This window comes from Zalophus californianus, chromosome 17, assembly GCF_009762305.2.
Source record: "Zalophus californianus isolate mZalCal1 chromosome 17, mZalCal1.pri.v2, whole genome shotgun sequence".
Lineage (NCBI taxonomy): Eukaryota > Metazoa > Chordata > Mammalia > Carnivora > Otariidae > Zalophus > Zalophus californianus.
In genome coordinates, this window is record NC_045611.1 from 46,092,752 (window position 1) to 46,118,551 (window position 25,800).

General features: G+C 54.1%; 1 protein-coding gene across 1 annotated transcript in view; it reads left to right on the top strand.

The window, feature by feature from the left end:
* RYR1 (ryanodine receptor 1) overlaps positions 1–25,800 on the top strand; it is a 107,375-nt gene that overhangs the window by 1,402 nt on the left and 80,173 nt on the right. Inside the window, 27 exon segments of the mRNA XM_027617543.2 lie at positions 3,676–3,795; positions 4,902–5,006; positions 5,111–5,131; positions 6,069–6,143; positions 6,229–6,307; positions 6,604–6,716; positions 7,043–7,136; positions 8,264–8,357; positions 8,513–8,587; positions 8,925–9,081; positions 9,219–9,383; positions 11,209–11,330; positions 11,798–11,993; positions 14,197–14,332; positions 14,419–14,514; positions 14,599–14,717; positions 15,420–15,553; positions 15,701–15,942; positions 16,495–16,687; positions 17,675–17,891; positions 18,686–18,790; positions 18,985–19,088; positions 19,498–19,581; positions 20,397–20,704; positions 21,547–21,749; positions 22,962–23,136; positions 23,307–23,515. Coding sequence (XP_027473344.1) covers positions 3,676–3,795; positions 4,902–5,006; positions 5,111–5,131; positions 6,069–6,143; positions 6,229–6,307; positions 6,604–6,716; positions 7,043–7,136; positions 8,264–8,357; positions 8,513–8,587; positions 8,925–9,081; positions 9,219–9,383; positions 11,209–11,330; positions 11,798–11,993; positions 14,197–14,332; positions 14,419–14,514; positions 14,599–14,717; positions 15,420–15,553; positions 15,701–15,942; positions 16,495–16,687; positions 17,675–17,891; positions 18,686–18,790; positions 18,985–19,088; positions 19,498–19,581; positions 20,397–20,704; positions 21,547–21,749; positions 22,962–23,136; positions 23,307–23,515 — 3,741 coding nt within the window.

A 25,800-nucleotide genomic window follows, 5' to 3' on the forward strand; every position in this document is an offset into this window, starting at 1 on the left:
GACATCTAATTATATCCTTGCCTGCCCTATCTTCTGAGGTAGGGCCCTATCTTTATCTCCCTGGGAGATTTGAGGGAAACCAAGGCCTGAGTGGTAGAGTCATTTGCCCAAGGTCAAGGCCAGAAAGTGTCATCTCTGGATGCCCCTGGGACCCAGCCCTCCTGCTTTCACAAGAGGAGAACTGACCTCAGATTTGCCAGGTTAACCTGTGCTGGGGTCTACAGCTCTGGCCCTGGCATCTCTTGGCCCCAGACTAGGTCTGTTTTCCTGCACTTTATTGGAGATGGTGTGGTATTTTTCTCACACTTTTTGGACCTCATCCCACCTGTCAGAAATACATTTTATCTTGCAACCCAGTGCATGCAAATACACACATATATTATTTTTAAACCCAAACTTTATTGAGGTATAATTGACATGCAATACATTGTACCCATTTTAGGCGTCCTAGTTCAGTGCGTTTCGAAAAACTTTGCACATGCATGAAACCACCATCATAAGCAAGACATAGAACATTTCCTTTACCCCAGAAAGTTCTCCCTTGCTCTTTGCAGCACTCACCCTGTCTGTCTGCTGTATGTCACTGGTTTCCACTAGGCACTTTGAGGGTTTCATATATAGTATATGCTCCTTTGCCTTGCTTCCTTTGCTCAGCCTATTTTTGACATTTATCCACATAGCATGTGTCAAGAGTTTCTTTTTGTTGCCGAGTGGTACCGCACTGTGTCAATGTGCCACAATTTGTTTCTCAGTTCACCTGCTGATGGACATTTGGGTCGCCTCCCAATTCGTGCGATTATAGACAAATTGGGTGCATTCACACAAAATCTATTTTTTCCTGGAAACAGGTTTCATAAAATGTAGGGAGCCCTTAGAACGGGGGGGGGGGCAAGTTGCTATGTTCTGCTCTACTTCATTTCAGTTTTTAAGCATGGTGGCCATGCTCCCCCCACCCAAAATGAATTCATTTCCGTTTGATGGGTGGTGACCTCTAGCCCTGCCTAGGCTGGGGTTGCTCAAAGCATGGCCCACGTCAGAGCCTCCTGGATGCTGGTAATGGTCCAGATTCCCTTACCCCAGAGCCACTGAGTCATGCCCTTGGTGTTGGGTGGGAAACTAAGGCAGCAAGGGACCTGCATTTGTAACCAGGCCACCTCCGTTCATGCTGCTGCAGGAGGAAGTTAGAGGATCTTGATGTAGTGATTAGGCCTCCAGTCTCTGGTTGATATCCTGGTTTGCCATTTGCTTGCTTCCTAACTTTGGGCAAGTGATATGAAGTTTTCTCTCTGAGCCTCAGTTTCCTAATCTGGAAAATGGGGGCAAAAATAGGTACCATAAGGATTCAATGGGCTCCCTGCAAACTCTCTCTGAGCTCATCTCCTTCCGCTTTCTCACTCCTTCTGCCACTGCCTTCTGCTATTCCTCAGCACCCACGTTGGTTCCCTCTGGCCACAGGCCTCGGCACAGCCTGCCCGGCTTCCAGAACGTTCTTCTCCCAGAGATGAGCCGGCCGGATCCCCTTCTTGTTAGTCGGACAAGGTGCAGCTCAAATGTCACCTCCTTGGAGAGGCTGCCGCTTCACCCCCTCACTGATGTCATCCCTACCCCCAAAGCCACTCTATTACATCAGCCTGGGTTGTTTCATAACACTGGTCACTGACGTGAAAATAATGAACCTATCCCTTTGCGTATTGAGTGTGTCCCCAACGAGGATGGCAGCCCCATGAGGACAGGGACTTTGTCTGCTTTATTTGCTGCTCTATATCCGGTGCCTAAATCAGAGCCTGGCTGTAGCCGCCACCCAATAGCTATCCGCTGAAGGAACGTAAAGCCCTGAGTGTAAAGCCGGGCAGAGAGTAAGTGCTTAATACATGTAAGCTGTCTAGCCCTCTGAACACACAAGTGCCCAGAGTGTGCTGGGAGGTCGGGGTTGGAGGTTACAGGGCAGATCAGACCTCTCCTTCCTCCCTGGCTGAGCAGCTGATGGGAGGCTGCCCGTGTGCCCGGGAGCCCGGGACTGGAGTGAGTTTGTGTGATATGCTGGATGGAGGGGCTGGAGGCCGTGGGACCTCAGGCAGGATACCAAACTTCCTTGAGCCTGTTTTCTCAGCTGTGGAAGGAAATAACCACTACTTTACTCAATGGTTAAGAGCTGGGGTCTCTATCACTTCTGACTGATGTCAAAGTGTTGGGCATTCCCCCATGCACATGTATATTAGTTATAACTGTAGATATGGGCTACTTTACTAATGTATGAAGAGGTGGTCTAGTGTTCTAAGAGTGTGGCATATAGAGCCACGGCATGGGGATCAAATCCCAGCTCAGCTGCAGGACAGCTGTGTGACCTCAAGCAGGTTACTCGACCTCTCTGGGTCTCAGTTTCCACAGGTTCACATCATAGAACTTACATCAGAGGATTCAGTAGTGAGTTCATACGTGTTAAGTTCTTGGAATGGGACCCAGCACATAGAAAACACTCTATTTCACTTAAAACTTTAGCTTATAACCTTGAAATCATTTCCAGCTTAGAGCAGAGTTGCAAGGTTACTTCGACGAACTCCCACGTGGCCGTAAGTCATTTCCCCCACTTGTTAAGATTTGGCACATTTGCTTTATCTCTCTCCCCCGCCCTCCCTCTGTGCACATTTCCCCCCTCAGCTGTTTGAGGGTAAGCTGTGGACTTGATACTTAAGTCCTAAAACACTTCAGTGTCTGTTTCCAAAGGAACAAGGGCAGTCTCTTACAAAACCACAGGACAGTCATCAACGTCAGGAAATGTAGCATTTCTCTGATGCCATTATCTGTCACGGTCCTGGTCTGGCTTTCACCAGCAGTCACCAGGAAGGGGTCCCTTGTGGCCTGTCCAGGATCCAGCCTGGGCCCTGGCATTGCATTCAGGTGTCATTAGAAAGCACTCCTTGGGGTGACTCTTGGTATCAGTTCAGGTCTTGATCTTAGGATCGTGTTTGAGCCCCGCGTTGGGCTCCCTGCCCGGTGTGGAGCCTACTTAAATTAAAAAAAAAAAGAAAGAAAAAGGGACGCCTGGGTGGCTCAGTCGTTAATGGTCTGCCTTCAGCTCAGGTCATGATCCCAGGGTCCTGGGATCGAGCCCCACATCGGGCTCCCTGCTCGGCGGGAAGCCTGCTTCTCCCTCTCCCACTCCTCCTGCTTGTGTTCTCTCTCTCTCTCTCTCTCTCTCTCTCTCTCTCTCTCTCGCTGTCTCTGTCAAATAAATAAATAAAATCTTAAAAAAAAAAGAAAAAGAAAATAAGCACTCCTTAATTGATAGCTATTAACGAAACAATACACAAAAGAGAAATTAGAGAAGGCTGAGCTTAAAAGTCATTGAAATTGGGGGTTTATAGTTTCCACCTCCGTGGCTCACCTTGCCGAGCCCACTGGAGCCAGTGGGACTGGGGTTCAAATCCCAGCTCCTCCCCTTAGCAGCTGTGTGGCCTTGGACAAGCTATGCCCCCTCCTTGAGCCTCAGGTTCCCCATTTGAAGATGGGGATGACTCTAGTTTCTGTCTCATGGGATGTTAGAAGTGTGTGGAGCCCTCAGCATGGGCCCCCACGTGACACACTGTGAGCCCATATTATCTCTTCCGTGAGGAGACGGGTGGGATGATGGTCTGCAGTGTCTGCGGGAGCCCTGACCCCGTGGTCTGCACACAGGACGACGAAGTGGTCCTTCAGTGCAGCGCCACCGTGCTCAAGGAGCAGCTCAAGCTCTGCCTGGCCGCTGAGGGCTTTGGCAACCGCCTCTGCTTCCTAGAGCCCACCAGCAATGCCCAGGTCAGTGTGGGAGTGTGTGGGGAGTCTGAAGGGGCAGAGTCTAGGGTCCAAAGAAGAGGGGTCTGGGTCTGAAGAGGGGGTGCTGACGGGAGAGCAAACAGAGAGGGGCTAAGAAGGAAAGGGGGCTGGAGGTCCGAGGCAGGTGGGAGTGGAGGTCTGAGAAGGGAGAGCAGGGGACCTGGGGAGGCGGGGAGTCTGAGGGGATGGAAGGTCTTGAGTTCAAAGAAGAGGGGATCTGGAGGCGGCTGCTGATGGGAGAGAAAGTGGGGAGTTGAAAAGAAGGGGGCTAGAGGTCTGAGGTAGGTAGGGGTGGAGGTCTGTGGAGGAAGGGGCAGAGGCTCGGGAGTCTCAGGAGGCAGCTGTTTAAGGGGGCAGAGGGCCTTGGATCCAAAGCAAAAGGGCCTGCAGGATTGGGGGATGCTAGCGGGGTGGGGGCTTGCTGACTGGGGAGGGAGTTAGAAGCTGGGAGTGGAGGGATCCCAGGTCTGAGGGTGAGGTGGACTCAGGGTCTGAGAGTGGAGGTGACCTGGGGGCTGGGAAAGGGAGGGGACGTGGAGTCAGATGGTGGAGGAGGCCGAGGGTCTGAGGGAGTCAGAGAGTCTTGGGTCCAAGGGGGAGGATGCTCCAGAGTCTGAGGTGACTGGGTGGGAGACTGAGGAGGAAGGCACAAGGTTGGACCCTGCTGTGATTTGGAAGCAGTGTTCAGTGTCTGAGGGAGGAGGCAGGAATTGGGGCTATCTGATGGTGATTGCAGGGGTGGGGCTTCATGGGGGGTCGCAGAGGTTTGGGTTATCTGCAGGGGAAGGCATGGCGTTGGAGCAGGTGCAGGAGGGGGCTGAGGCTCACTCTGACGTTAGGTGGGCTGTGGGGTACTCAGGCGGGGAGGGTGGTATGGAAGCTTCTGTGAGGTTCGGGTGGGGTTTAGGTGTTTGAGGGAGGAGGCATGTTTCCTGTGACGTTGGTATGGATTCGGGGTATCTGAAGGGGAGGCAGAGCGCAGTGGCTTCTTGGGGGGTTGGGGTCAGGTCTGGGTCTGTAAGGGGTGTGGGTATTTAGACCAGCGCTCAGGGGCCTTCAGGCCCCCCCTCACATCTTCCCACCCCCAGAATGTGCCCCCCGATCTGGCCATCTGTTGCTTCGTCCTGGAGCAGTCCCTGTCGGTCCGAGCCCTGCAGGAAATGCTGGCCAACACCGTGGAGGCTGGCGTGGAGGTGAGGCTCCTGGCCCAGGTGGGGGCAGGGCCAGGGCGGGGTGGGAAGACCTGGGGCTTGTTCACCATCTGCTCTTCTTCCTCTCTCCGCCCTGCCCCCCACAGGCCCTCAATTTGGATAAGTGGGTAGGTCTGGCCTTGGGTGTCACCTTGTTCTTCCCACCTCTCCTGACCCCAGGCCCGCCTCCTGGGCACACATCCTGCACACAGGGGCTGGGGGCCTCCCCCACCCCAGTTGTCAGGGGCTGTGGAGCCCACACAGGCCAGGCAGGAAGGAAGGAAGGGCGTGGGGGCTTCTGAGCCCCCCGTGCCCCCGCCTGCTCCTTTCTCCTCTTTCCCACCCTTTCCTCCAACCCTGATCCCAGCTCTTCTCTGCATGGGACTTCCCCTCTTGCCTCCCCCTGTCCCAAGTGTGGGTTCCCTCCACTCTACTCCATGTGATCATGGGGCCCCATCACATGGCCCCCTCAGAGCATGGGCATGTGAGAGCCAGGATGGGAGGCATGATGCCATCGAGAGACCGGGTGACGCCCTCCCCCCAGGAGGGGCAGAGTCTCCTTGTGCTTGGGGGGGGGGTGGTGTGTGGCAGCACAGGGTGGGTCCCTGTGGGCAGGTTCGAAGATTTAACGACTGGTAGGACTACACTGGTGCATACTGGCTGCAGCTCAGCTGTGTTAGGACAGGTTACAGCAAAAGGGGCCAAGGCCCATGGTATATGAGGTATTGGGGCTTCCCTGGGAGTCCCCAGGCAACTGGAACAGGGGTTAGACTCCCTGAAGGACTTTGGGGCCTGGTTCACAAGATGAAGGGGGCAGCGAGGACAGAGTGGGCTTTGGGAAATATAAAATGTCCTATCCACAGGCTTCTCAGAGACACAGCCTCTACTTCCATGAATGGGGCAACTGAGGCAAAGAATCTGTTGAGGGTCTGAGCTAAGGCTTCCTTGTGTCCAGGCCTGAGCATGGTATTTTATGGGGAGCATATTGCCACCTGGGACAGGCCAGATGCCTTGGGGGGTTCTGTACTCACTCTGTGCCCCCCTCCCCCGTCCTCCCCACTGCAGTCGTCCCAGGGCGGGGGCCACAGGACACTCCTGTACGGCCATGCCATCCTGCTCCGGCACACACACAGCGGCATGGTGAGTGCCAGAGCGAGGGCGCATGGGCAGGGGCAGGGGACTCAGGGCCCGCCTGGAGGAGGCTGACTCCCCTCTACAACCCTAGTACTTGAGCTGCCTAACCACCTCCCGCTCCATGACTGACAAACTGGCCTTCGACGTGGGACTGCAGGAAGATGCCACAGGTGCGGTCCTGGAGTGGGGAGGGTGGGGATGGGGAGACTGCAGGCAGGGGCCGGGGTGCAGGAGGTGCAGGACTGGGGGGTCAGGGATGCGGGGGACAAGGGCAACTTGGGCCAGCATGGGGGAACCCTAGGCAGAGGGCCTGAGGGCAGGAATGGAGGACGTGAGGCAAAGAGTAGGTAATAGGAGATGATAGGAGAATTTGGGACAGAGGGCTGGGGAGGCTCCATGGCTGGGAAGCCCTTGGGGAAGGGCATTCTGGGTAGCTCTCATTCTGACAGCTCGCCCCCCACCCCAGGAGAGGCCTGTTGGTGGACGATGCACCCGGCCTCCAAGCAGAGGTCGGAGGGAGAGAAGGTCCGCGTTGGGGATGACCTGATCCTCGTTAGTGTCTCCTCAGAGCGCTACCTGGTGAGCAATCCCACCCCCAGTCCAGCTACTGCTGCCCCAGGGCTGGGGGGCCCTCCGGGACTGCCCATCTCCTCATCCTCCGTTTGTGGGCTCTCTGGCCCCCACGTCCTGACTCCCGATTCCAAGTTTCCTGACCTCTGGCATCCACTTCTGGCCTTTGGTGCCCCATGCCCCAGTTGGATCTTGGTTTCCTGATCTGTGCTTTCTGATTTTCTGTCTCCTGTCTGCTGCTTTCCCGGCTTCCACCTTTGGTTTCTGGCCTCTGACTCTGGAACTATTGCTCACCCCACCATCGTCTCTCACTGCCACATCTTGGCTGCACCCAGCACCTGTCCACGGCCAGTGGGGAGCTCCAGGTTGATGCCTCCTTCATGCAGACACTGTGGAACATGAACCCCATCTGCTCTGGCTGCGAAGAGGGTGAGGATCCCATACCTCATGCCCCTAGATTAAGACCCCCAAAACAGCCTTCCCACATTGGCCCTCAAACATGTCCATACTGAGCCTTGGAACCTCGGACCCCAAACCTAGATCTCCAAATTATGACATACTTAGATGTCCAACTGACCCCAAATCCAGAACACTGGAGCTCAGACCCCAAACCCCAAACTCAGTATCAGCCACCCAAATCCAGACCCCAAAGCTCATATGCCAAACTCAGGCACTGGAGGTCAGTCAGACCCTTAAACCCAGATCCAAAGCTGAAAATATCACATTTGGAGCTTATCCCTCAGACGCCCAAGGCTCAGATGACAAGCACAGATGGAGACCACAGCTCCCAACACTCAGACCCCCAAATTCAAACCCAGATACCCAAATACTCAAACCAAGACCTCTAATTCAGACCCCAAACCTCAGTCAACTGACCTCAGACTTCCAAGTTTTAACCTCAGATATCTAAAATCATCTTCCAAATTCAGACCCTCATGTTAGGACCCCACAGCATGACCCCAAAACTTTGACCCCAACTCTCACACCCAAACCTCACACCCAAGCTGAGACTCAGACCACAGATCCTGAAACTCAGGCCTTAATCTCAAACGCACCAGCTTCTGACTCCAAAGCTCAGATCTAACTTCAGACCCTAAACCTCAGATACCAGCCTCGGACCTCCAAAATCAACACTCAAAGTCCATACCCTAGCCTCAGACTCAACCGTCACACCTCTGACCCCAGACCCCAAATCAAGCCTTGGAACTCAGAGCCCAGTATCTGAGAACATTAGACTCAAAACCTCTGACTCCAACCTCAAAAATCCAAACTGAGGCCCACAAACCCCCCAACCTCAGCCCTGTACACTCAGACCCCCAAACTTAGATTCCCCACCTTAGACCCTAAATCTCATACCCCCACTTCAGGCCTCAAACTTAGCCCAAATCTCAGACTGCCACTTGGGGTCCTGAAACTCAGATCTCTAACTGCAGACCCCCCAAACCCAGCCCCAGCCTCCCACAGGGGAAAAGCAGGACCCTTAGACTCCACTTCGGCTCCCAGGCCCCTCCAGGGCTCCAGCCCCGCAGTGACCTCTTTCCCTTGCTCCTCAACAGGCTATGTGACCGGGGGCCACGTCCTCCGCCTTTTTCACGGACACATGGATGAATGTCTGACCATTTCCCCCGCTGACAGTGAGGACCAGCGCAGGTCTGGGCTGGGGACAAGAGGCCCTGGGGTGTTGGGGCAGGAGGGGGGAGCACAGAGGTAGTCCGGGGGGAGAGCACCCTGTGGGCGGGGCTGGGGATCACATTCTGGGGGGCTGGTGACTGAACCCCTGACCTCACTCTCTCTCGTGCCCCCAGACTTGTCCACTACGAGGGGGGAGCTGTGTGCACCCACGCCCGCTCCCTCTGGAGACTGGAGCCGCTGAGAATCAGGTGGGGGGTTTGGGGCTGAGAGCTCCTGGGGGGCCTGGGAGGGGAGAGAGGGTCTTGAAGATCTGAGAAGGAAACTGGAGTGTTGTGAGGGAAAATCTGAGGAGCCCGAGAAGGTGAGGAGGGTCTTCAGGGTCCTCGAATCCTGGAGGAAAAGGACTTAGGGGAGAGTGGGCATTCCCGAGGGAGAGATTGGGGGTCCCCAGTAAAACTGTGAGGAGATGCCCCACCCACCCCCCCGCAGGAAGACTGGGGGCTTGATGAGGTTTGGACCAAGACTGTGGTGTCCATGGGAGGGCTGGGGGAGTCCTCTGACCCTCAGCGCCCCCACCCTTCGCAGCTGGAGTGGAAGCCACCTGCGCTGGGGCCAGCCACTCCGTATCCGGCATGTCACCACGGGGCGGTACCTGGCGCTCACCGAGGACCAGGGCCTGGTGGTGGTTGATGCAAGCAAGGCCCACACCAAGGCCACCTCCTTCTGCTTCCGCATCTCCAAGGTCGGTGGGGTCAGGGTGCCCTCCCTCACTTGGAGCCCCGAATCTGCCCCAGCCCCCACTCCACAGGCTCTTGGGCGGGGGCTCCCTGATTAAATGCACAGGCAGAGGAGGCTGACCTCTGTCCCCTGCCCCTGCAGGAGAAGCTGGATATGGCCCCCAAGAGGGATGTGGATGGCATGGGTCCCCCTGAGATCAAGTATGGGGAGTCACTGTGCTTCGTGCAGCACGTAGCCTCGGGCCTGTGGCTCACCTATGCCGCCCCAGACCCCAAGGCCCTGCGGCTTGGTGTGCTCAAGAAGAAGGTAGGTGCCTGGCGAGGGGAAGGGGTGGGGGTGTCGGCAGGGGGGGCAGGAAGGGGACTGGGTGGTGGTCGTGCTTGAGCCTTTGGGAGTTCGAGGGCAGGACTGAGAGAGAAACTGAGATTGAGAGAGACAGGAAAGAAGAAAGAGGGATAGACAGAGGGAGAGAGAGGTGGAGAAGGAGAGAGATACAGAGACAGAGAAAGGCAGAGACAAAAAGACATGGAAACAGGGACGCATACGTGGTTCAGTTGGCTAAGCGTCTGCCTTTGGCTCAGGTCATGATCCCAGGGTCCTGGGATCAAGACCTGCTTCAGGCTCCCTGCTCAGCAGGGAGTCTGCTTCTCCCTCTCCCTCTGTGTGCACACTCTCTCTCTCAAATAAATGAATAAATCTTAAAAAAAAAGAGATATGGAAACAGAAAAACAGAGAAAGACAAAGACAGAGAAGGAGAGATGGAAAAGACAGAGAGAGACAGAGACAGTGACAAAAAGACCAAGAATAACATTCGGCAAATTATTGAGTACCCCAGTTGTTCTGGATGTGTGTGTGGAAAAGTAGGTGAGACATGGTGAATAAACTGCCTTTAATGAAGTACATAGCCACCCTGGACCGAGGGCACAGCATGTGCAAAGGCCCTGAGGTTGGAATGAGATTGGTTTGTTGCAGTACCAGAAAGAAGATCCAGGTTGGCTGGAGCACAGAGATTGAGGGATGAGTCTTGGAAGGACAGAGAAGAGATGCGAGCCAATCATATGGGGCCTTGTGGGCCATGGGGAGGGTCCCAGCTTTTACCCTTAGTGAGAGGGAGCCCCAAGAGCGTTTTGAGCAGGCCAGTGAGGTGACCTGACTCAGGTTCACGTGGTTCCTTAGCTGCTTGTAGGGTGGGGGTGAGGAGCAGAGCTGGAGTAGGGAGTCCAGGGAGGTGACTGCTGCCATGGTCAGGTGGGACAAAACAGTGGCAGGACCAGGGTGGGGACTGTGGAGTAGGGAAGGTGGCAGATTCTGGTTGTACTGTGAGAGTGGAGCCAACAGGATTTTCTGACAGACTGGATATCGAGGTGAGAGGGACAGGGGTTGAGGATGATGCCATGATTTTTGCCCTGAGCAACTGGAAGGATGGAAGTGCCATTAACTGAGTCGGGGACAGTCAAGTGTCCGCTCAGGATGACAGGGAACCAGGGTCTAGAACAGAGCCCCTGGATAAAGAGTGAATGAATTGGAAAAGTAGGGAGACACCCATTTGCAGAAACGAGGCTTGTAGTCGGTTACCTGATGGGAGGATGTAGAGACGGGCCCAAGGGGAACTGTGGGAGCTGTCAGCAGCGGTGGTATTCACAGCCAGTGGGACTGGATGGGGCCCTGGGGAGGTCGGCTCAGGTGAAAGCTGGAAGCCGAGATGGTCTCATCTTACGGAAAGGTGGTCAGGCACTCAGTCTGGGACATGTTAAGTTAGGGGGTGCCATTAGAGCTTTCTGGTGGGAGAATGTTAAGTCAGTAGTAGGAACAGGTGGAGAGGGTCTTGCCTGGAGATAGACAAGACAGTAAGAGAGAGGCAAACACAGAGTCAGAGGGGGATACAGACAGAGAGAAAGGAAGAGACAGAGACAGAGAAAGACAGAGACTGAGACAGAGGAGAGGCGGCGGCAGGGGGTGGGGGAGAGAATGGAAGAGGAAGAGTCGGGTGAAGAGGGATACAAGGCGGTGTCCTGCAGAGAGACTCAGTGGAGGACAGGGGGCAGCTCTGGGGCTAGTCTCGATGGAGGTCTGCGGGCGTCGCCCTTGGTGGCCCGGCCCACTCCTCACCTCTCTGTCCTCCCACTGCCAGGCCATGCTGCACCAGGAAGGCCACATGGACGACACATTGTCACTGACCCGCTGCCAGCAGGAGGAGTCCCAGGCTGCCCGCATGATTTACAGCACTGCTGGCCTGTACAACCAATTCATCAAGTGAGCCACCTGCCCACTCTGCCCCCCGGTGCCAGGCCCCACCTTGACCCCCAAGCTCCTGGTGGACAAACACCTGACCGCTTTAATCTCTGCCGACTTCCACACCCCTAACATACACAGGATCCCTAACCTCTTAAGCCTCTGACTTCTATACGTTGACCCCTAATCTGACCTTGATAACCATGATTTTGACCTCACATCCCTGATCACTGCTGACACCCAGACACTTGATCCTGGAGCTCCCCAGCCTAACACCTGCTTCCACGACCTGTGCTTACACAGGCGTGAGTCCCTGTCTTGGCCCTGTCCTTGGCCACTGTGTGACCTCAGGCCAATGTCAGTCTCAGTCTCCCCCTCTGTGAAACAGGAGTGTCCGTGAGAGTTCTCCGGGGGCCTGGGGGTAGGACTCGCGAGCGCCGCAGGATAGCGCTCGGGGCTCATTGCTGACGAGTGCGCCGTCCCCACAGGGGCCTGGACAGCTTCAGCGGGAAGCCGCGGGGCTCGGGGCCGCCAGCTGGCACAGCGCTGCCCATTGAGGGTGTCATCCTGAGCCTCCAGGACCTCATCGGCTACTTCGAGCCGCCCTCCGAGGAGCTGCAGCACGAGGAGAAGCAGAGCAAACTGCGCAGCCTGCGCAACCGCCAGAGCCTCTTCCAGGAGGAGGTGAGGCCGCGGCGGGGGGCGGGGCCCGTGGACGCGGGCGGGCGGAGGCTGAGGGAGGGGCGGGGCCGCGGCGCCGGGCGGGGCGGAGCCTGAGGGACCGGGGAAGTACGTAGTGGTCTGAGAGCCTGCGGGGCGGGTCGCAGGCCGCGGGGGACAAGTGAGGGGGTGGGGCCTTGAGTTGGTGGGCGGAGCCTTGAGGGAGGGGCAGGGCGTTTGGCAGAGCAGGGGCGGAGAGCGAGACGCAACCAGAGCGCAGGGGCGGGGCAGGCCTTGTTCCTTCACCCGGGGGAGGGGGGGCGGGGCCTAAGTGAAGCCTTGTGCAGAGAGGCTTGGCCTGTGGAGGCTGTCAGGACAGGAAGAAGTCAGTGGATGAGGCAGTGGGAGTCAGGAGGCTGTGTCTGTGGGGGCTCGGCCTGCGGTTGGGGGGACCGAACCAGAGTGGGGCATGGGGGTAGGGGCAGGGCCAGAGGTGGCTCTTTGAGCATCAGTGACCTCAGTGCAGGGAGGGTCCTCAGTTGCAGTCAGGGGCTGAGGGTCCGTGTGTTTCGAGAGCACGAAGGGAAGACATGTGGAGGGGCCTCCGTTCAGCACCGGGTCTGAGTGAGGGGGACCGAGCCGGGTGGGAAGAGGGGACTGGACAAAGGTCTGAAGGTCTGATGGCTCCACAGGGTGTTGGGGGAGCATGTTCACTTAAATGCTAAGGACCTGGCCCTCCTCCCCTCCAGGGACTCCCAATCTGATCCAGAAATGATAATAGTAACAGTAACAATAACAAAACTTACTTACGGAGTGGAATTAGTATATGCCAAGCCTGGTGCTAGCACAGAGCGGGTGCTATATAAGTGTTAGTGGTTATTATTACCTTGAATTTAGGCTTTCTTATGTGCTAAGGGTGCTATATACATGACATCCTCCTGATAACCCCATGGGAGTTTTAATTCCCATATTACAGATGGGTCACTGAAGCTCAGAGAGATGAGATAACAGCCGTCTACCCTGTGGTGTTTTTTTGTTGTTGTTGATTTCACCGTTTCAAGTGGCCCCCAGGTTTAGTGCTGGGGGGCTGCCTAGTGTTCCTGAGTGCAAGATACTGTGATGTGCCTTACAGAGAAGATGTTAGATAAGCTTCATTTAGGCATGAGTTATAGTGCTGTTGGCCGTGACTTTTTTAAAATATTTTATTTATTTATTTATTTATTTGATAGAGACACAGCGAGAGAGGGAACACAAGCAGGGGGGGTGGGAGAGGGAGAAGCAGGCTTCCCGCTGAGCTGGGAGCCCGATGTGGGGTTTGATCCCAGGACCCCGGGATCATGACCTGAGCCGAAGGCAGATGCTTAACGACTGAGCCACCCAGCCACCCATACACAACAATATGTATTAAACCAGTGTCTTTATTTTTTTTTATTTTTTAAAGATTTTTTATTTCTTTATTTGAGAGAGAGAATGAGATAGAGAGAGACAGCATGAGAGGGGGGAGGGTCAGAGGGAGAAGCAGACTCCCCGCTGAGCAGGGAGCCCGACACGGGACTCGATCCAGGGACTCCAGGATCATGACCTGAGCCGAAGGCAGTCGCCCAACCAAGTGAGCCACCTAGGCGCCCTAAACCAGTGTCTTTAAACAGACACACATATAAAGCAAGAGGATGTATTGATTGTCTGACAAAAATGTTGTGACTCAGCGAAACTCCCTGTTTGGTTCAGTATTTGCTAACTGTTCGTGGTGATTTTAAAGAACCTAATTAGCACGAATAACAAGAACTGACTGTATATGTTTTATATGCCTTTCTGTATGTCTGTTATAATTCACGATAAAAGAAGACAAAGATGAACATGTAAAATGCAAAAAAATCTCTCTGATGGTTGGCGTGGAGAGTGAGCTGGGTCACACAGGACCCGAGTGGGGTGCTTGAAAGTGGGTGGGATGGAAAGACAACTTCAGGAAGGAAAAGCACAAAGTCAGTCCTGATGTTAATAAGGACGTATTATGTTGGGGACAGCAGCAGAGAGGACAGGGACAGATGTGGGGAGCTGAGGAGGAGAGGAGGGTGATGGGAGTGGAGGGGAACATGGAGCTAAGGGCATTGGATCTGGGGACATAATCACTGGTTGTGGAAGTCAGATGAATTTACAAATCCAAGAAAAGCAAGGAAGGGAGGGCCTGGGACACCCGCAGTGACCCACCCTGTTTTCCCCACCCCAGGGGATGCTCTCCTTGGTCCTGAACTGCATTGACCGCCTAAATGTCTACACCACTGCTGCCCACTTTGCCGAATTTGCAGGGGAGGAGGCAGCCGAGTCTTGGAAAGAGATTGTGAACCTGCTCTATGAACTCCTGGGTAAGGGGCCCAGGCCTGATGTCCCCTAGAGCCCCCCCCCCCAGGTTCTCAGTCCCATTGGATCTGACCCCTCTTTCCACCCTCAGCCTCCCTGATCCGTGGCAATCGTACCAACTGTGCCCTTTTCTCTACCAATTTGGACTGGCTGGTCAGCAAGCTGGATCGGCTGGAGGCCTCCTCTGGTAGGAGAACCCAGGGGGAGGGGACAGGGGCTGGGGCAGGGGAGGGCCGTGGTCTCCTCACCTGTCACTCTGCCATCTGCGCAGGGATCCTGGAGGTGCTGTACTGTGTCCTGATTGAGAGTCCTGAGGTGCTGAACATCATCCAAGAGAACCACATCAAGTCCATCATCTCTCTCCTGGACAAGCATGGGAGGAACCACAAGGTTGGCCCCTCCCCCTGGCCTCTCATCCCCTGAAATCTGAACCCTGACCTTTCCCCATGCCCTGGGATTCTCCACTTCCCTCACTTCCCTTGCCCCATCTTGGACTGCTCTGCACACGCTTCCATCTCAACACAAGGGTCTCAAACTGACAGTTCTTCAGTAGATTCTGGGCCACAGATGTGCTTCATTGGATCTCTGAAATATTTTTAAAAATACCTAATTTTGTAGTGTTTAGGTGGCCCTGTTTACACTCTCCAGTTCGCCACAGGTCCTACCTGTTCCTGACCCATGATTTCTAACCAGCTCCCATGTGTACATTATCCAGCTGGTCCCTGAAGACAGGAGTGTGCAGCCAGCCGCTGCTGATCTAAAATCTTCTCTTGACTCCCATACTCTCCCTAACCAACAATTTTCTTTCCCTCCTCCGTCTGACCCCTCACCTCTTACTCCAGTCTCTCCTTCCTTACACTGCTGATGCCTTATCCCAGCTCCTGTGGGCCACCCCCCCAGCCTGACCTTACTCTGTGACCCTTTACCTTCCTCTGTGAGCCCTGATCTCCCACGTTCGCTACCTCCTTACAGTCAAAATCTCCATCTCCTGTCCTGGCACATCATCCTTAACATCTGGCTTCCCACTGTAGACCTTCCATGATCTCCCTGCCCTGGTGCTCTCACCACCTGACCTCTGACCTTGACTTCCAGGTGCTAGATGTGCTGTGTTCCCTGTGTGTGTGCAACGGCGTGGCCGTGCGCTCCAACCAAGATCTCATTACTGAGAACTTGCTCCCTGGTCGTGAGCTTCTGTTGCAGACAAACCTCATCAACTATGTCACCAGGTCTGGCCCCTAACCTCTGACCCCAGCCTGACCTCACCCTGACCACAGATCTCAGAACCTCTCCCTTTCTCACCTCCACCCCTGCAACAACCTGGCTCTGCTCTCAATCTCTCCCTCACTCCCTGTCCTGTCCCGTCTCTCCTGCAGCATCCGCCCCAACATCTTCGTGGGCCGAGCAGAGAGCACCACGCAGTATGGCAAATGGTACTTTGAGGTGATGGTGGACGAGGTGGCTCCATTCCTGACAGCTCAGGCCACCCACCTGCGGGTGGGCTGGGCCCTCACTGAGGGCTACAGCCCTTACCCAGGGGGTGGCGAGGGCTGGGGCGGCAATGGGGTCGGCGATGACCTCTATTCCTACGGCTTTGACGGGCTGCACCTCTGGACAGGTACCTGGACCCTTCCAGGGGGCTCTCATCCCTCACTATCTGCCCCAGAGTTTCCAAGTTTCTCACCACACATCTTGGGGTCGTTGGGATCCTGATCCCCAGAATAGACCAACTTTTGACCCCTTAGTCCTAATTTCCCAAGACCTAAAGCTTCCAGAATCTTGGCCCTAACCCATTTCCTCATAGCCTCCAGAACTCTGACCCCAGGAGATGTATGATCTCTGGCCCTGGAGATCCTAGAAAACTTCCCAGATTTTTATGACCTCTGATCTTTGACTTCTGACCCCAAAGATTCCAGAATTCTAACTCCAGGAGGACTTTAATCTCTGACGCTATAGGTCTCAGGATCCTAACCTCAGGGGAACCTTGACCTCCCCGATAATCTCAGAGCTCCAGGACCCTCCATGGGAACACTTGACCTTAGGGTTGCCAAGATCTAGATCCCACAGGATCCTCTAATATCTGCTTCTTGTCTCTTGAGACCATTGGTCTCTGACCAATGAGGTCTCGAGACCTCTGACTTCTGACCCTTCCCTGGTGACTCTGGTGCAGGACATGTGGCACGCCTGGTGAATTCCCCAGGGCAGCACCTCCTGGCCCCAGAGGATGTGGTCAGCTGCTGCCTGGACCTCAGTGTGCCATCCATCTCCTTCCGCATCAATGGCTGTCCCGTGCAGGGCGTCTTTGAGGCCTTCAACCTGGATGGGCTCTTCTTCCCTGTCGTCAGCTTCTCGGCTGGTGTCAAGTGAGGACTTGCCCTTGCCCCCTTGCCAAGACTCAGACCTGGGACTGTTCCAAGACAGCTTCCGTAGTCACAACACGGCCTCCTATAAAGCCAGGATCCCAGAGCCTCGGGACTGAAGGGTCAGATCCTTATATGAAGGTCCCAGTGACCTTTACATTGTCCCAAACACTTTAATGTCCTTCCAGTGACCCAGACCCTTCCAATGACCTCAGCTTCTTCCCAACCCCATATCCTTCCAGTGACCTTCAAGTGTTCCCCCAAATTGCATAATGATGTAATAGCCCCAGACTCTCCCAGTTATTTCCCAAATGATGTCAGGCTCTCCCAATGACTCTGTGCCATTCCAATGACTGCCAAATGACTCCAGAATCTGACAGCTGTCTTCCAGTGACACTGAACCCTCCCAGTGACCCCCCAATGATCTTGGACTCTCCCAATGACTCTATGCTCTTAACTTCTCGGTGACCCCGACATCTCCCAGTGATCTTCCAATTTCTCCATAATCCTCCAGTGACCATAATCCCTCAATGGCCCCAATTATTTCAAAGACCTCTCAGTAACTCAGTTTTTTCCCGATGACCCCAAGCTCTGTGAGGGGCTCCCCAGTGGTAATTAGGGTTACCTCACCATTACATCAGATTCTTAGTGATTTCCAAATGACCTTCTTGGTCTCCCAAAAACCTCCCAATATCCCCAAATACTCTGTTAAGCCAGGGTCTCTTCCAGTGGACCTTCCCATGACCCTGCATTAACTCCCGAATGACTCCACACTTTCCTTTTTTGATTCTTCAATGATTCTTATTGACCTCAGACATTCTCTTTGATGTTATACTTTCCCTTTTGACCCTAAATGACCTCCATGACTCCATGACTGCCCAGTGATCTTTCCCAGAACTTGCCATTGATCCTAGGATTGCTCCCTTACCCCCACTGAGCACGGATTCTCCCTGTAATCTGCCCCGCCAGTGACCCCTCTCTCCCACTCAGGGTGCGGTTCCTCCTTGGTGGCCGCCATGGCGAATTCAAGTTCCTCCCTCCACCTGGCTATGCTCCATGCCACGAGGCTGTGCTCCCTCGAGAGCGACTTCATCTGGAGCCCATCAAAGAGTATCGGCGGGAGGGGCCTCGGGGGCCCCACCTGGTGGGCCCCAGCCGTTGCCTCTCACACACCGACTTTGTGCCCTGCCCTGTGGACACTGTCCAGGTACTGCCTGCCCCGCAAGGGCTTCCTGGTGAGGCAGTCCTGAGTAAATCGTACTCAGCAGTTACTGTTATCTGTAGCAGTAGTGATATTATTTCAGGGGGAACTTCCCATCCCCCTGTAGCCAGGCCAGAAGGTGGGCCTCCTTCTGGATGTCTCCCTCCCACTCCCCCCAGCTTGTCAGCCTCATGGGCTGTCCACTTGGCCTCCTGGACATCCCTCCCTGCCTCCTCTCCTCCTCATGGCCCGCCCTGTTTTGAACCATGATTATCTCTTGTCTGAAGAACACTAATGACGTTAATATTTATTAGTCACCTACTGTGTGCCAGGCTTTTACCTAAACCATGTAAGGTTTAGTAGTTTATCTAGGTTATGTCACTGAATCCTTATGAGGTCAGTGTTGTTCAGATCCTCACTGTACAAAGAAGGAAAGAGACTCATCCATTCATTCTGCAACCACTTCTGGAGGATCTCCTCTGGGCCTGGCTCTGGGCTAGGCAGGGCTGGGAAAGTGGTAGAGACTGAGGCAACCCCAGGCCCTGTCCTCATGGAGCAAGCAGTCCACAGCAGGGAGATAGTCCCGTTCCCAGATAATTCCTTAATTCTGTAATTCTAAGTCCTTACTCAGCTGGATGTCAACCCTGGGGTCAGGGTCAGGTGATGAGGAGCAGGACTCAGAATAGCGGGAAAGGTGTGGGGGACTGTCCAGGGCTTGTACATGTTCTTGGGAAGAGGGGTCATGGTGCAGCCTGGAAGGACCACAGGGGCCTCACAAACGTTCCCTGCCTTGCCCCCAGATTGTCCTGCCTCCCCATCTGGAGGGCATTCGGGGGAAGCTGGCAGAGAACATCCATGAACTCTGGGCGCTGACTCGCATTGAGCAGGGCTGGACCTACGGCCCGGTGAGGGACTGCCTGCGGCATGAGGGCGTCAGCCTTGCTGTTGGGGGGGATGAGCAGGGAGGGGCCCGTGGTTGGGGGAAGGGACTCTTGGGTTTCCTGTGGCAGAACTAAGGGCAGGAGGTCAGGGGTCACAGGCTGGGCATGTTGGGGGGAGGGAAGGGGACCCTGAGGAGTTGACATTGGGGTTTCTCCAGGTTCGGGATGACAATAAGAGGCTGCACCCGTGTCTTGTGGACTTCCACAGCCTACCAGAGCCTGAGAGGAATTACAACCTGCAGATGTCGGGCGAGACGCTCAAGTGAGGCGGGTACCGGGGAGCAGGGGCCTAGGCCTGGGCCTGACCTCTGGTGAGGAGGAGGGCAAGGAGAAACAGGGATCGTGAGGCAGAGACTGACAGAGGGCAAGAAAGGGCGACAGAGGCGTAAAGAGAGCCGGTCAGTAAGAGAAAGAGAGAGACGCGGAATCGGGGAAAGAAGCGGACAGGAAAAGATGGACATAGTCGAAGAGATACAGAGACAAAGAAGCAGAGAGAGACAGGAGTCAGAGGGACAGAGAACGAGACAGAGAGATGGGGACAGACACCCAGAAAGCCAGAGCAAGAGACGCGGAGGGCCAGCAAGGGCCGGGGGAGGAGGGGAGTCGGGCTTGGGGAGAGGAGGCCAGGGGCCAGGAGGATGTGTGGGCTGACCCTGTCCTCCGCACGCCAGGACTTTGCTGGCACTGGGCTGCCATGTGGGCATGGCGGATGAGAAGGCGGAGGACAACCTGAAGAAGACCAAACTCCCCAAGACGTGAGTGTGGTGGCCCGGGTCCCATCTGGGGGAGAGAGTGGGAGGCTGGGGATGACGTGGTGAGGCCTGGGCGGTTGAGGAGGTCTTCTAGAGAGGCTGAAGTCAGAGACAAAGGGGCCACAGGTTAGGGTAAAGGTCATAGGACCTTCAAGAGTCAGGGCTCTGGAGTCAGTGGTGAGTGTCCTGGGGAGGTGTCAGGATTGCAGAGTTGGGAGTTCCAGAGGGAGAGTGGGTGTGAGTCGGGACCTAAGGTCAGAGTCTGCCATAGAATCAGGGAAAAGGAGGGAACAGAGGTAATATCTCCAAGTCAGAGGCAGGGGTGGTCAATAGAAAGAGGTGAGAAGTTGTTAGGAGTCATAAGTAAGAGACCCTAAAATTGTAGGTGAGAGATCAGAGGTCCTGAGGATAGAGGCCAGGGTTCAGAGGTCAAGGACTCCAAAGCCAGGAATTTGAAGTGATAGGGTTCTGAGGTCAGAGGTAAGAAACCTCAGAGTTAGAGGTGAGAGGTCAGAGTTCCAGGGTTGAAGATGAGGCTCCCCAAATCACAATGCAGGGGTCAGAGAGGCCAGAGGTCAGTGAAGCGAAGCCCTTGCTAAGGCCACAGGATCCTGCGTTCAGAGGCCAAGTATCTCAAAGCTCATTCAGGGGAGTCATGGAACCCCGATGTCAAGAGATCAAAGGTCAGAAATCCCAAAACTCAGAGCTCAGGATCACAGGACCCTGGGAGCAAGGGTGGGAAGTCAGGGACCCCATTGTGCAGAGCCCAGAGGCAGGGGTGAGGGGTCTCATCTCACCAAGCTCTGCCACGCACACAGGTACATGATGAGCAATGGGTACAAGCCGGCGCCACTGGACCTGAGCCACGTGCGGCTGACACCCGCACAGATGACGTTGGTGGACCGGCTGGCAGAGAATGGGCACAACGTGTGGGCACGAGACCGCGTGGCCCAGGGCTGGAGCTACAGTGCTGTGCAGGACATCCCAGCACGCCGCAACCCTCGCCTGGTGCCCTACCGCCTGCTGGACGAGGCCACCAAGCGCAGCAACCGGGATAGCCTCTGCCAGGCCGTGCGCACGCTGCTGGGCTATGGCTACAACATCGAGCCGCCTGACCAGGAGCCCAGTGAGTGCGGACCTCGGGGCCCCTGACACTAACTCCTACCCCGATGCAGACCCCGCTGCCTGACCCCTGACTTCTGATCCTGCTCGGCCCCTGGATGGGCTCCATCTACAACACCGAGCCTTTTCCCCACGACCCTGACCCTTACTCTGACCCTGACCCTGAACCCAATCTTGACCACTGACCTCGATCATACTCAAGCCCTGCCAGACCAGGAGCCCAGTGAGCACTACCCCAGATCCCGGACTCCAGTCCCGGACCCCCAGCTAAGACGCCTAACCCCTGACCTCTAGACTATGGGCTACAACATGGAGCCACCCAACCAAGAACTCAGAACCTCTAAACCTTACCTGTAACCTGACCCCTGACCTATCACTGACTTCCAATCCCAGCTTCCATCAGCTGCTCTTGCTGTGGTCCCCAACCTTCAGTTTCTCTACCCCTGGCCCCAACCCCAATTTCTATCCTCTCCCTGAGCCTGACTCTGACACTCTCTCCCTGATTCTGCTTTCAACCCTTGAATCTAAGCATCGACCCTAATCTTGACCCTTAACCCTAGACCATGACGGTGACTGACCCGACTTTCTGTCCTGTAAGCATCTCTTCTTTGGGGGTTCTGAGTGTTAAAGAGATGGGGTGGGGGTGGGAGTCTCACTGACTAGGTCCTTCCCACCCCTTTGACCAGTCTGAGAGTCCCCAATTCTTCTCCTGTAACACCAAGAAATTATCCCTCTTCCCCCAGCACCCCCAAGGCCCTTGACATCTCTGGTGTCTCCCACCAACCTCTTGGTGTCTTGGGATCCATTCCCCACCCATCCCCTGACTCTGCCTGGCCCCATTTGTAGGTCAGGTGGAGAGCCAGTCTCGTTGGGACCGGGTGCGCATCTTCCGGGCAGAGAAATCCTATGCAGTGCAGAGCGGACGCTGGTACTTTGAGTTCGAAGCAGTCACCACGGGTGAGATGCGAGTGGGCTGGGCGAGGCCTGACCTGCGGCCTGACGTGGAGCTGGGAGCTGATGAGCTGGCCTATGTCTTCAATGGGCACCGCGTGGGTACCTCCCTGGGCTCCTTTCTGCCAGGCCCTGTGGTCCCTCCCACAGCTCATATACTCCAGCCCTGCCTCTGTCCGTGCCCCACTGTCCACTCCTCCCTGCATCTGCCTTACCACTCATTCATCCGTCTGTCCATCCATCCATCCATCCATCCATCCATCCATCCATCCATCCCACCCTCCCTGTCCATGCATATATCTTTTTAAAAATATTTAGTTAGTTATTTGAGAGAGAGAGAGAGAGTGAGGATGGGCAGGGGGAGAGGGAGAGGGAGAGTGACAAGCAGACTCCCTGCTAAGTGGGAAGCCCAATGCGGGGCTCGATCCCAGGACCCTGAGATCATGACCTGAGCTGAAGGCAGACACTTAACCGACTGAGCCACCCAGGCGCCCTTGTCCATACATATATCTATCCATCATCCATCTCTCTATCCAACCATCCTTCTGTTCATCCATTCATCTACCCACAAATCCAATTATCCATCCATCTACTCATCTGTTCAGATAATCACTTGACTGTCCACATTTCCATCTGTTTATTCATTTATTTGTTAGTTCAGTCATTCACTTATTTAATCAATTTGTGATTTCATTTATTTATCGAATCCTTTAATGCATGAATCCATCAATTCATCCATTTATCCACCCATCCGCCTGCCCATCCATCCACCCACCCACGCATCCATCTATCTTTCTGTCTATACTTTCTTCCTTCCCTGTATCAACCCATGTAGACTCAACTTCCTTTCCACTCTTCCATCCAGGCATACACCCTACCTCCCATCCATCCAACCCATTATCCATTGATCTATTCCAGGGGGCATATTGGTCTATAGGAGTCTGTAGACGTTGGCAGGCTCGTTGTTCCTTTCCATCCCTCTCACTCGCTGCTGCCCCCAACTCCCCGCTACCACTCTGGTGGTCTGCAGAACCCCAGCCATGGAAACATAGAGAGCTCAGGCAGAAGAGATGGGATACAGAGATCAGTGGGAAGGGAGAGCGTGAAAGCCTACCCCTTACATTCCAAGGATCTTGGATACAAATGTGGGGAATGATGGGGGCCCTGTTGGGGTGACCCCTCTTCTGTGTCCCACGCCCTGGGCCCAATGCCTTGCATATGTATCTTTCCATGTCTCTCCTTGCTTCTGTGTGTCTCCGTTTCTCTGCGTGTCCCTCCCACGCCGCATCTTCCCCTTCATCTCCTCACAGGGCCAGCGCTGGCACTTGGGCAGTGAGCCATTTGGGCGCCCGTGGCAGCCAGGTGATGTTGTGGGCTGCATGATCGACCTCACAGAGAACACCATTATCTTCACCCTCAATGGCGAGGTCCTCATGTCCGATTCAGGCTCTGAGACGGCCTTCCGGGAAATCGAGATTGGGGATGGTGAGGGCTGGCCTCCTGGCCCCTTTCTGGTTTTCTTTCCTCTCACCTGACCCTACACTGGCTCTCTAGCTTCCTGCTTTTCCATCCCTCCCTTCCACTGTACCTCCTCCCCTCCTGCCCCTGCCCTGCCCACCTGTCCTCACCCCTGCCCCTCTGTCCCCTCCCATCAGGCTTCCTACCTGTCTGCAGCTTGGGACCCGGCCAGGTGGGTCACCTGAACCTGGGCCAGGATGTGAGCTCCCTGCGGTTCTTTGCCATCTGTGGCCTCCAGGAAGGCTTTGAGCCATTCGCCATCAACATGCAGCGCCCAGTCACCACCTGGTTCAGCAAAAGCCTTCCCCAATTTGAGGCCGTGCCCCTTGAGCACCCCCACTATGAGGTGAGGACTGACCCCACTCAGTACCCTCTGATCTGCCTCCAAACCTCATTCTTCCCACAGTTCTCTTCCCCAAGTTTCTCCTTTTCTTCTGTGTTAGCCCACAAACCATGTAGAAGGTCATGTCCAGACAGTAGGCTCCCAAGGCTGCCTTGTAGGGTATAATAACCTCAGCAACCCACAACCTGTCTGACCTCCAGGGGCCTTGCCTATTAAATAGGGGAAGGGCAAAAAGAGGAGCTGGGTTGAGTGACCCAGACGGGAATTTCCAGTCCTTATAGTTATCGCATCTTATAGCAAGGTTTAAAGAAACGTAAATCTCTTGGTACATTTTGGCACCATCCTTACTAATTGCTATTTGTATATGCGTATTTTTTTCAGTTTATTTGTTTTTAACAGCTCTTCATTAATCCGAGTACCCTAGTCTTTAGGCTCTAGTGTCTTTTCTTTACCAAGGTTAAACTTAGCATCAGACTTTGACTGTAAAAAGCTCACGTAGACCAAAGTGATAGTCCTTTTCTCAACCTGGGAAGAACCTGAATCCCACATGGCTGAACTTCAGCAGGTACTTTAGATAATCAGCCACACCTCGGTTGGCTTCTTATTTGCTGTGTGGCCTTGGGCATGTGACTGTCTCCTCCTGAGCCTCAGTTTTCCCATCCATGGCATTGTTCAGATCTCCTCACATAATCCTTCTCCCTCTCTCTCTGTTCTGAATCATTTGAATAAGTTGGAGACATACATCTTTTTAAAAAATTTTTATGTAAGCTCTATGCCCAACATGGGGCTCAAACTCACGACCCTGAGATCAACAATCACATGCTCTACCGACGGAGCCAGCTGGGTGCCCCCATTGTGCCTCTTTATCCCTAAATATTTCAATGTGCATTTCTTCAGAACAGGCTATACCCTTACAGAACTGCAGCTATGAAAATTGGTCATGAAAATCAGGAAATTTAACACTAATACATACTCTTACCTAATTCATAATCCATATTCAGATTTTATTAATTGTGGTGACAATGTGTCTTTTTATTTTTCTGGTCCAGGATCCAATCCAGGATTATATGTTGCATTTAGTTGTTATGTCTCTTTATTCTTTTTTTTTTTAATTTTGTTTGTTTACTTATTTATTTATTTAAGAGAGAGAGAGAGAGCACGAGCAAGTGGGGCCTGGGGCAGAAGGGGAAGGAGAGGGACAAACAGACTCTGAACTGAGCGTGGAGCCCCACATGGGGCTCGATCTCATGACCCTGAGACCATGACCTGAGCAGAAACCAAGAGTCAGATGCTTAACCAGCTGAGCCACCCAGGCGCCCCATGTCTCTTTATTCTTTAATGTCAAATGTTCCTGAGTCTGTCTTTGTCTTTCATGCCATTAACATTTTTGAAGAGTACAGACCAGTTATTTTGCAGATTGTCTCTCATTTTGGTTTGTCGAATGTCTCCTCATGATTAGGTACAGGTGACACATATTTGGCAGGAATGCCAGAACATTGTGTCCTGCTTGATGCAGGATATCAAGAGGCACATAACATCATTATGTCTCATTACCAATTACTTTAATTTTGACTGTTTGGTTAAGGTGGAGTCTGCCAGGTTTCTCTACCATAAATTACTATTTTCCTCTTTGTAATCAATTTGTGGGGAGGCATTTTAAGACTGGGTGAGAATGGATGGGTTTTAAGCAGTTTAGATCTGAGTTTTGGAAAGGTCCCCATTGAGAGTGGATTACAGAGGGTGACAGTGAAGGCAGAAAGACCAGAGGTGCCAAGGGGCTGGAGAGGCTGATGGAGCAGACGTTGAACCTCCTAATTCCTGCTAATGCCAGATGTGTTCTCAACCCAAAGAACCAAATGCTAGACAGCTGTGAGAATGAATAGACTAACCTACACACAACCACGTGGACGAATCTCAGAAACATAATGCCGAGTGAAAGGAGGCAGACACAAAACAGCACAACTGTGGGTTCCCATTTGTAGACAGTTTGAGAACAGTAAGAGCTAATCTGTGGTGTGTTAAATCAGGAGGGTGTTACTGTGAAAGAATATCTGAGATGTTTAGTTACTCTGCACCCACATCACAAGAGGGAGACGGTCAGTAGACTGTTGCCAAGGACCAGAGCGAAACTGGGTTTATAAGAAACGGGGGAGAGCGGAGAAAAAGACCCTGCAGACTGGGAACAGCAAATCTTGGCCACAGTTTCGAGGTGAATTCACTGGCTGGCAGAGAGCACAGAGGTCTCGGCATTTGGTCTTTGGAGAAGAGACAGGAAAGAAAGGGAGCCA